The sequence below is a fragment of the Papaver somniferum genome, chromosome 3 (genome assembly GCF_003573695.1).
Source record: "Papaver somniferum cultivar HN1 chromosome 3, ASM357369v1, whole genome shotgun sequence".
NCBI lineage: Eukaryota > Viridiplantae > Streptophyta > Magnoliopsida > Ranunculales > Papaveraceae > Papaver > Papaver somniferum.
In genome coordinates this window covers 7650788-7660490 of record NC_039360.1, presented here as the reverse complement: position 1 = coordinate 7660490, position 9703 = coordinate 7650788, and the positions used below count along the sequence as shown (strand labels likewise).

General features: G+C 36.5%; 3 protein-coding genes across 5 annotated transcripts; 2 read left to right on the top strand and 1 right to left on the bottom strand.

The window, feature by feature from the left end:
* The first annotated feature begins 1589 nt into the window (after positions 1-1589).
* LOC113355256 (kinesin-like protein KIN-14J) lies at positions 1590-5883 on the top strand. 3 transcript variants are annotated; one of them, XM_026598072.1, is made up of 11 exons: positions 1590-1784; positions 1877-2010; positions 2091-2169; positions 2270-2383; positions 2463-2633; positions 2735-2838; positions 2941-3119; positions 3513-3659; positions 3804-4057; positions 4446-4581; positions 5565-5883. In XM_026598072.1, the coding sequence occupies exons 1-10, from the start codon at positions 1622-1624 to the stop codon at positions 4571-4573; spliced, it is 1473 nt and encodes a 490-aa protein (XP_026453857.1). In that variant the 5' UTR covers positions 1590-1621; the 3' UTR covers positions 4574-4581; positions 5565-5883. The 3 variants fall into 3 exon arrangements, with proteins under 3 accessions (XP_026453857.1, XP_026453856.1, XP_026453855.1); XM_026598071.1 differs by having other exon boundaries at positions 5412-5883; XM_026598070.1 differs by having other exon boundaries at positions 4446-5881.
* On the bottom strand, positions 5851-7087 carry LOC113355257. The gene is made up of 2 exons (XM_026598073.1): positions 6222-7087; positions 5851-6090 (listed from the first exon to the last, which is right to left on the bottom strand). Exons 1-2 carry the CDS (start codon positions 7040-7042, stop codon positions 5988-5990), a joined length of 924 nt encoding a protein of 307 aa, XP_026453858.1. The 5' UTR covers positions 7043-7087; the 3' UTR covers positions 5851-5987.
* Positions 7088-7412: 325 nt separating this feature from the next.
* On the top strand, positions 7413-9450 carry LOC113355258 (60S ribosomal protein L19-1). The gene is made up of 5 exons (XM_026598074.1): positions 7413-7576; positions 8184-8306; positions 8533-8846; positions 8949-8998; positions 9117-9450. Exons 1-5 carry the CDS (start codon positions 7465-7467, stop codon positions 9142-9144), a joined length of 627 nt encoding a protein of 208 aa, XP_026453859.1. The 5' UTR covers positions 7413-7464; the 3' UTR covers positions 9145-9450.
* The last annotated feature ends 253 nt before the right edge of the window (positions 9451-9703 follow it).

Here is a 9703-nt window from a genome sequence, read left to right as displayed (position 1 = left end):
TCATAAAATCTCTATTTCCTTCTGACATAGATTCTTTGATCTGTAGAATCCATTTATTTTTAGACAAATCCAATAAACAAGAAAAAAAAGACAATTTAGATGGACTTTAACAAAATCTGAAAATTATACAGTCAAATCAATGTATGATAAGCTTAATGGAGTAGGTATGGAAGTGATTAGTATGTATTTTCTTAATACTTTCTGGAAAACTTTGTAGAAACTAAACATTTCTCGACGAATAATTTTTCTTCTTTTGGAAATGCATCCAAAAGGCTTTAGCTACTAAATTATATGGAAAAGTAAAAGACATTGATCATCATTTTTATCCAATGTGTGGAGAAGAACCAAAAACAAGAGAACATCTACTCTTTCACTGCAGTTATGCAAAATCTGTATGGGAACAAAGCCCTAACCTAATTAAAATTCATTTTGATCCAACAATCAATATTCTTGATTTATGTGAACAATGATTTCATAACACAAAGCTGTTGAAATTAATAAAACTCTTTCTAACTAAAATGTGGTTTATTTGAAAGGAAAAATGCAACAAAGTATTTGAGGAAAAATAAAAAACAACTTCTCAGTTATCAATAGAAATACATAAACACAATTTATATTTTATCTAGAAAAACTTTTTCGCAGAAGGAATGTAATAAATCTCTGAAAAAATCAAAAACCCCGTGGACTGCCCAGCAACTCACTGCCTTAAGATCAATGTGGATGCAACATGGATTTTCTAATCATCCTACTATAGTTTTGATTTAATTCTAAGAAATTAAAAAGGTGAAGACAAAGGAGGAATAACAGGACCATCCACAAGCTCTGACCCACAAAAAGCATAAACAATAAGCATTCTTCAAGCAGCCTACTGGGGCAAAGAAAAGAACAACAAACATTTAAGCATATAAGGTGACTGTGAAAGCCTTTTCAACCATCTCAATGACAAATCTTAGGAAATCTCTCGAAGAAGCAAAAACATTTTGGAGGAAGCAGAAAAATTAACAAAATCCTGCAACAACTTTTTAGGTATCTATTTTGTTCCTAGAACAGGCAACTTAGTTGCAGGTGCCTTAGCTAAATATGCAAGGACTTCACTTTGGACTTGTTATGAAAAGGAACTCACCCTCTATATTAGATGGCTCTACTACTCTTATATCTCAGACTCAATATGAGCCTTCTTCTCATGAAATTCTTATTCCCGAAAAATAAAGAAAAACATAACCATCATGCGGCGTCCCTTTAGAGCCAAGAAGAGATTGGCCTTGCACGCAAGAGTGAGGGTACTGTCGTAACTGCACGTTTCACCGAATACGAAAAGGCCCAGGCAGGGACTTCAAGTTTCAAAAATTGGTCATTTCAACCAAAAAAAACCTAATTTCTCAAACCCTGAATCCACAACCAAAATATTGGGATCCTAGTCCCACATTGATTAGATGTGGCTTAATTGGTAGTTTATAAGTCAATGGGTTCTGTCGTCTAGTCAACCGGTTTTCGAGTTGAGTTCTACCCATGGGGCTTATCATGAGTTTAGGGTCGGTCGGTACCCTAAACACAAAACCCTAATTTCTTCTTAAAACTCTAGATTTTTCTATTCCTTTGATTAAATCGGGGGACGAAGCTGATGGATTATTTCCACATTCTCCCTGTTGAGATAACATTAGACATTTTGAAGCGTCTACCAGTTGAAACAGTTAAAGAATGTAAATTGGTTTCCAAAACGTGGAAAAATCTCATTCATCATCCAAAATTCGCTGAGATGCACTTCACTCGTCTTTGCGATTCTTGTAAGTCTGAGAGTTTTCCAATAAGTCATTATTTTTAGTCTAAATCCATGAATGAAACACTAAATCTTGTACTTGTTTGTGCTTTGCGATAGCCACAGAAAATGTGACCGAGTTGGTTCACAAGTTGACTGAACTCGAAGCAATTTCTGAAAATGAAGTTGAGAATTGGTATAAGACTGAAGAAGCGTTTAAGAATTTCATGGACTTCTATTTACAAATTCTTCTGGTAGGAAAAGTCCCCCCTAAACTAATCATTTCAAAGGGTTTTGTGTACTGTAATTACTAAGATTTTGTAAGACATTGCAGGAAATAATGCAGATGGTAAAGTCTTTGTTACATTTTGGTAAGGTAATGGAGAACCATAATCTGCCCATTACTGACTTGGGTACGTATGGTGGAAGTATATATTTTGCTTTATGTAGTTACCATAATAGAATTCACCATCTTAAACTGATTTGGTCCTTTTTTTTTTTCCAATGGTGCAGGTGGAAGGTATAATTCAGAGAAATCTAAAGAGATTTGTTGCTCTGGTCTTGTAGAGAGTCGGAGGCTGTTTACGGAAAATTGTAGGTTGTATAATGAGTTTCTAAAGTCAAAAGGTACCAATGCTTAACAGCAGAAAATCTGAATTTCATGCTCTAAATTGTTATTCTTATTTGTGTATGTTTTCTTGGACAGGAAATGTGAGAGTGTATGGTCGTGTACGACCGTGCCCCGACAAAAATCAGACAACTATACAATCTATTGGCGAGAATGGGGAGCTTGTTATTGCAGACCCTTCCATACACACGGATGATGGTCATAGGTTGTTCAAGTTTAACAAGGTTTATGATCAACAAGCTACTAAGGGTATTCAATCTTTTTCTAGAACCAGAATTTTGTTTGACTTGCCTAATATGTCTATCGCTGTCGAATTTGACTCACCCGTGTCTTTTCATTGCTATTTTCAGAGGAAATATTTTTAGATACACAACCGGTGATAAGATCTGTTATTGATGGTTACAATGTGTGCATCTTCACTCTCGGTCAGTCTGGCTGGGAGAAGACTAATAAGGTATGTGAACTTTGCTTGATTTTTTTACACTACAACAAGTCTTTGTATTGATTTGTATATCCAAAATAGACATAATTATTCACTGGAATGTGGGTCTTTCAGACTGGCCTCGGTGCATTGTCTCCAAAGAATTGGGGTGTCCATTTCGAAGCCCTTAATGTTCTTTTTCAAATGTCCAGGAAAAGAAGAAACTCCTTTACATACAAAATTGATGTTCAAATGGTTGAAATCTATAATGAACAAGTCCGTGATTTGCTCCAGATAGGCGTCTCTCATAATAAGCATCCTTTATTCTAACTGCTAAGTTTTTCTGTTATAAGCATCCTTTATTTCACACACATATATCTATTCCCAGATGCAATCCTCATATTTCTCTCTCTCTCTCTTTTTTTTTAGAATTCTAGTTAAGTAGCTTATACTTGCAATGTAGGGTGTGGTTGAATCTTGGAAGGAACACTTTTCAGATCCTTAGGACATGACAGTAGTATCGACTGTTTTCACTTGTGCTTGGACTTCTTATCTTTCTTGTGTTCTTCTTTATGATTAGAATATCTTTCCTCCATCTTTCACACCCTCCTGTCTAGTTTTTTAAAACAAAATCCAATGTAAAGTTACCTTTTATATTATGGTTGTGTGTTGTTCCCTTAACGGCACACTCTTGGGATCTGTACTAGCTCACAACCCAATGGGTTAACTGTTGCTGATGCCAGCATGCACCCTGTTGAATCAGTCTCGGATGTCGTAAAATTCATGCAAATTGGACTAGCAAAACAGGCAAGAGGTCTGACTGCTGTCAATGAAAGAAGTTTTAGATCACACAGGTTTGTAATTTTGACTTCATGATTTCTATATTGCACCTTCAAATTTACAGTGAAATTGTGAGCCGAGTCTGCTCAATTGCTTATACATGTTTATGAAATTTTATCACAGAGTTGAGTTCTTATATCAGTTAAATGTTTATGCAGTATTCTTACAGTTCATGTGAAAGGTACAGACTTGGTTACAGAGGCCACACTGCGTGGTAGTCTCCACTTAGTTGATCTTGCTAGAAGTGGAAGTGTTGACTGCTCCCAGGTAACTAGAGGCAGACTCCGGGAAGCACAATATATAAGCAAATCATTATCTGCCCTTGGCGATGTTATGTTTTCTCTATCCCAAAAGAACGATCATGTACCTTACGCAGATAGCCAACTAACTCAAGTACTCCAGAGCTCTCTAGGTAAGTTTGTTGCTATTTAATTTATGAATTTACAGGCCTCTTCCGAGAAAATAAAATATTAATAAAAGTAGAATGTAGGCTGTAGAGGGTCGGCAAATACCACTTCTTCTGCACCTCGTAGATACATGGCTTTGAGGCCTACATGAAGATAGCTAGGAGCTGGTTTTGTGAGGATGTTCTTTTTACCATTTTAGTCATCTTCACTGAAAATTTTTCTATCCTGAAAGTTTTAGCTGTAGCTTCTTATATTTTGAATCAGTTCGGACCAAAAACATCTGAGTTATATGTTTTCTGATTGGTTTATAGTTCTTGAAGGCACGGTAAATATGCTTATAGTTCATCCACTTTTTCGGCTTTCATATTTTTTCTGTAATATTGTATGTTACAGGTGGTCAGGCAAAGACTGTCATGTTTGTGCAACTCAATCCTGATGTTGATGCATACTCTGAGACTCTAAGTACCTTAAACTTTGTCGAAAGGTTCTCTGGGGTTGAGGTGGGTTCTGCAGAGAATTAAAGAATCAGGTATATCTCATTCAGATCTGTGCCATTATCTTCATTTTATGATTCTGGATTTGAGATCATGTGCATGTGTCTCTGCCAAGATGAGCCTAATTGAATTTCTAGCTTTTTAACAAAGTCTCAAACGTAACCTTCGTCATTAACAATTAAACATAGTGCTTCGTTCGTCAGTTGTCTTTTTGATTATACCTGGGATGTTCAGATTTAATGCAAGGATCAGTAGGTCGTCTTTAGATTAATTAGGTTGATGACAGCTGCTGGAGTTCTTCATCGCCATGTGGGAGAAAATAGGTTATGTAGTGGCAGAATGTTTGAAGAGTGGTGAGTTCCTGTTAATATCAGATAAGGATATTGGCAGGTAATACTCTGGTTCTATATGAGATTCTGTATGTATTAGAGAAGGGATTTCTGTAGTGCTCTGGATGTTTATGACTGAAAGATTGAAACAGGATTAAAATGCTAGAATTCCTAAGGTTCGTAATGATTTAGAATGCTATGCTAGTCTTGTGTGCATGTAATGAGCCTAGCCTAGGCATACTTCATGTGAGGCAATAGCATATGGAGGACTTCGACTAAAAAACTGTAGAGGAGAAATTTAAATTGCTTGAATATGTGAGGAAAGAATGTAGTAAAGGCATCTTCTCTAGAACTATCCGTTGACAGTCAATGATTTTTTTTTGTTGTTGTTAGATTAGGAGTATTTTCTCTTAAGTTATTGGTTCTTTTTGTTTTTATATTTTACCTTTAAACGACATTTCTGTTATCTGCTTTTCATTTTATGGAAACGTTGTTTGGCTAACCCTACTTTTTGTCCACTCTATCTTCGGTTGCAGTCTCATTGTGATCCCACACAAGCAAATTTTACTTTCTTTTCTTTTGCCAAAGAGGAGTCTCTGTTTTATCTATTACTACATCTGTGCTTTTGTTTATGGAAAGGAAATGATTAGTCCAAGCAACAACGCTGATGGATTTAGGTTTGATGGTAGGTGAACCTAAGCTGGATGGCAGATTGATCAATCAGCAGTTCTCAAGCTAACCCTTAGTATTAGATAACTTCCTCGCATCAATCTCCATCAATTTTGTCTCAGAATACTTGAGCATTTTCCTTTTTTTTCTTTTTGTCAAATGCTTAGGAAATTTAGCCGAGTTAGGATGGGTTTTCAAGCAATCTTTTGCAGGGTTCTTTTCCGCTGGTGAACAACTGATGTAATTTCACACTTATGATGTATCGCCTCGTATTAGCAACGGAACTCGTTCTTGGTTTAACTAGTGTTTACAGGCTATGAAAATGATTTTTTTATTTTATTTTTTTCCCAGTAAGAATTGAAGGAGTTACAAATGGATGCATTTGTTTCCTTTTGATTCACATATTATCATTGCACAGCAATCACACATAATAAGGATTCTATCTATCTCGTCTCGCATAATTGTTGACAATGTTTAATTGAATCATGCGCTTCTTCTCCTTCTTCCGCTTCCCATAAAAATGAAGCATAAGCTGCAAGCACATCACTGCAACACATTGGAAAAAAAAGAAAGAAGCAAATATCTAATCAACAAATTTTACATATGAAAGTTTGAGTGTTCAGAGATTGTTCTTGTCTTTGTTTTGGGTGCAAGTGATCAAGTGAAGTTTTTTTTACCTGTTCTGCGGAGAGGCATGCACCGCTCTTGCGAAATAGTTTGATGCCGCTTCTTTTTCACCATATACTTCCCATCTCAATCTTGCGAACTCTGACAAGATTTCACCATCATTTGGCTCTACTAGTAATGCCCTTGAGTATAATTCTTCGGCTTTTTTATGAACTCCTTTAATCTTATACATGTATTGAGCATAATTTCTCAGTATCATAGGATTATATGGATTTTCTTTTAAGATGTTCTCGTAGTATTGTTGCAATGCATCACCGTTATCATTGTCGATGCACGTATTTTGCTCGAAAATCATCGGATCCGGAGCAATGGCCATGCACAACGATGTTGGTCCTTTCTCTCTACCTTTCGTAGCCGGAAAAATTTCCCCGTTTGAGATGTTGAAAAAAGTAAATCCCGCGTTATTATGATCTTCTTCATCTATGCTATTATGACGCATCAGAGGAAAACTAAACTCGAGTTCCAAGTCCAAATCATCCATATTTTTGCATCCATTATTTCTATCTGACACTGACAAAATTGGTTTGGACATGCTCTTAGACTTCCTCGCATGTACATTCACCGCAATGTATTTCATGGGCGAGTCACCTTGGTGATCGAATTCTTCGGCCGTCTCCATTGCTTTTACATTATTCTCAGAAGAAACACGTCGAATGTGCTTGCACGACCGACATGAGGGACCAACCGGGAGCGATATTTTTTGAAGATTTTCCTTGCTAGATGATGATGTAAATGAATTTCGCGAGCTTCCTCGACCGTCATCGAGCATTGAAGACATGATAGGTGTCGATGAACTTCTTGATAAAATCATTTTGTTGATAATTTGATACCAAAAATTTCTTTACATCCATCTGCCTTAAACCTACAAATTATCCAACATAAAAAATGTTCAAAATTTTACATAAAAGAGTCTGAGGTTCACAAAACAGTAAATTAGGACCATTGAAGCAGGTAAATTTTCTCAACCATCATTTACTGTCTTCGGCTTTGGATATGGACCTTCATTTTCTCAACTTTGGATCAAGCCCACTAGTAACAGAACCCCGAGTGAACTGGGCCCAAGTACCGCGAGATCTTAACTAAATATCCATGAAGTTACATAAATTCACGAAAATACCACTAAGAATCCCAAACCCTAACCCTAGATATAAAAGGTTATAACTCTTTCCTCACCACATTTCTTCTTCTGTATTTTGGGAAGAACCAGCAGCAGCGGAAAGGAGGAGAGGAAAAATGGTTTCTTTGAAGCTCCAGAAGAGGCTTGCAGCCAGCGTTCTCAAGTGCGGGAAAGGAAAGGTTTGGCTAGACCCAAATGAAAGCAGTGAACTCTCCATGGCCAATTCCAGTATGTCTTCTTCTTCTTCTTCAGCTATATTATTTCATCATCTTTGATGTTTTCTTCGTTTTGATGTTTGAATGTGTGTTATCTAGTGTTTTCAGAAGTGGGTTTTGCTTTGTTTGGTAGTTTATGTTGTAGATCTTATGTATCTGTAGATTTATGTTCCGATGATCACTGATTAGGGTTTTAGTTTAGTTTATAACATGAGAAATATACCTGATTTGATGTTAGTGATATTGGGATAATGTTTAAGGCTGAAACAATCATGGGTTTAGGTCATATAAATTGATTTATTTTCGGTTAATACCTTTTTTGTGTTCATCTATATGGAGATTATTTGAACTTTCTTATGTGAGTGTACTGTTCGTATGCAGAGAATTAGGTTAATGTTTTGATGTGGTTGAATTTTTGATTTTAATGAGATATGATGTGAAATTAGATTTAGTAAATTGTTGGGGTTTTAGTTTGTAATGCTATTCTAGCTGAACAGTTGATGTGGTTTTTCTTAGCTACCTCTGTGTTTGTTGATCTTATGTTTATCTAGTGTAGGTAATACTGAATCCCTGTTATGCTCATTTTTGGCTGACTCTACTGTTTATCTTGTTTTGTTCAGGGCAAAACATTAGGAAGTTGGTTAAAGATGGATTCATCATCCGCAAGCCAACCAAGATTCACTCTCGATCTCGTGCACGAAGAATGGCAGAAGCCAAATCGAAGGGTCGTCACTCTGGATACGGTATGTTATTTAGAAAAATTGTCAGCCCTTTGCTATTAATTTTATGTGGATGGTTAATATTTAGCTACTACTAATGTTGATCTTTCTAAGATCTGGGACTTGTCAGTCTTAGAATTTGTTCTCTTAGATTTTTTACTGTGAAAAGTAAAATTTTATCTCAAGTCCTTAATTAAGATTGTATTTTGAAGTCATATGTCTTACTTTTTTGTTACTTGAATGCTTATAGGTAAGCGTAAGGGTACCAGAGAGGCAAGGTTGCCCACCAAGGTTCTTTGGATGAGAAGGATGCGTGTGCTCAGGCGTTTACTCCGCAAGTACCGAGAATCAAAGAAGATTGACAAGCATATGTACCACGACATGTACTTGAGGGTGAAGGGTAATGTCTTCAAGAACAAGAGAGTGCTGATGGAAAGTATTCACAAGTCAAAGGCTGAGAAGGCAAGAGAGAAGACAATTGCTGACCAATTTGAGGCTAAGAGGGCTAAGAACAAGGCAAGCAGAGAAAGAAAGCATGCCAGAAGGGAGGAGAGATTAGCTCAGGTGAGAAGAGCCCTATAGTTCAATTGAACTTCTTATCCCGCATTAATGTTTCTGCGATCATGGTTTTAATCTTTGGTTTCTAACCTTTATTATTTCTTCCAGGGACCTGTTGACAAGGCACCTGCTGCCGTTGCACCTCCACCAGCTGCCGAGTAAGGATTTTGAACTCTAATTCTCCTACTATTTTATTTGCTCTTAGTTCTGATTGACTTCTATTTTTGTTTGAGGGAATATATTCTGACCAAAGATGTTGTTGTGTTGGCTGTGCAGGGTTGCACCAAAGAAAGCCAAGAAGTGAGACACTACTGTGGTGAACATCTTAGGTTGGTAGAACAACTTGGTTTTGTCATAGTAGAGTTAGATTTTTTGGGAGCCTTTCTTTTTACTGTTTTTGTCTAATACTGTTGAGTAGTAAAAGATTAAAGATGCTCATATTTTGGAAATCTTTATACTCCGTTGGAGTTGTAGTTATTCTGTTTGTGTTGAGTAATGCTCTGAAATCTTTTTACTGTTTATTCCTTAATGGTAATGGATGCAACAATGTGCACGACTATGTTGAGGAGCATTATCTGATGCATTAATGAAATAACCTGTCCTTTCATTTCGGATATTATAGCTTAGAACATTTATCTAGAATGCCTTCAATTTTTTTATAGAGATGGGACTTTATGTGTGTTGATGATCTTATTAACTTGTCATAGGCTGCAAGTTTTTAGATAGGTCATTTTTGTTGGCTTGTTAGGAACTACAAGAAGGTAGAATTGAGATGTTTTTGTGATTTGTCATTCTCACCTTAACTACAACTTGGGTTGGGCTCCATTTTATTTTGTTCTGGAGATGTGTGGGAGATCTACATT

What these genes read in the sequence shown, in the direction of transcription:
- LOC113355258 (XM_026598074.1), top strand. Translation starts at nt 7,465, where the DNA reads ATGGTTTCTTTGAAGCTCCAGAAGAGGCTTGCAGCCAGCGTTCTCAAG. An exon ending in ACTCTCCATGGCCAATTCCA is followed by an intron (nt 7,577 to 8,183) that starts GTATGTCTTCTT and finishes TGTTTTGTTCAG; the next exon opens with GGCAAAACATTAGGAAGTTG. An exon ending in GGGAGGAGAGATTAGCTCAG is followed by an intron (nt 8,847 to 8,948) that starts GTGAGAAGAGCC and finishes TATTTCTTCCAG; the next exon opens with GGACCTGTTGACAAGGCACC.
- LOC113355257 (XM_026598073.1), bottom strand. Translation starts at nt 7,042, where the DNA reads ATGATTTTATCAAGAAGTTCATCGACACCTATCATGTCTTCAATGCTC. An exon ending in CATGCCTCTCCGCAGAACAG is followed by an intron (nt 6,091 to 6,221) that starts GTAAAAAAAACT and finishes AATGTGTTGCAG; the next exon opens with TGATGTGCTTGCAGCTTATG.
- LOC113355256 (XM_026598072.1), top strand. Translation starts at nt 1,622, where the DNA reads ATGGATTATTTCCACATTCTCCCTGTTGAGATAACATTAGACATTTTG. An exon ending in TCTGCCCATTACTGACTTGG is followed by an intron (nt 2,170 to 2,269) that starts GTACGTATGGTG and finishes CCAATGGTGCAG; the next exon opens with GTGGAAGGTATAATTCAGAG. An exon ending in AGAAGTTTTAGATCACACAG is followed by an intron (nt 3,660 to 3,803) that starts GTTTGTAATTTT and finishes ATGTTTATGCAG; the next exon opens with TATTCTTACAGTTCATGTGA.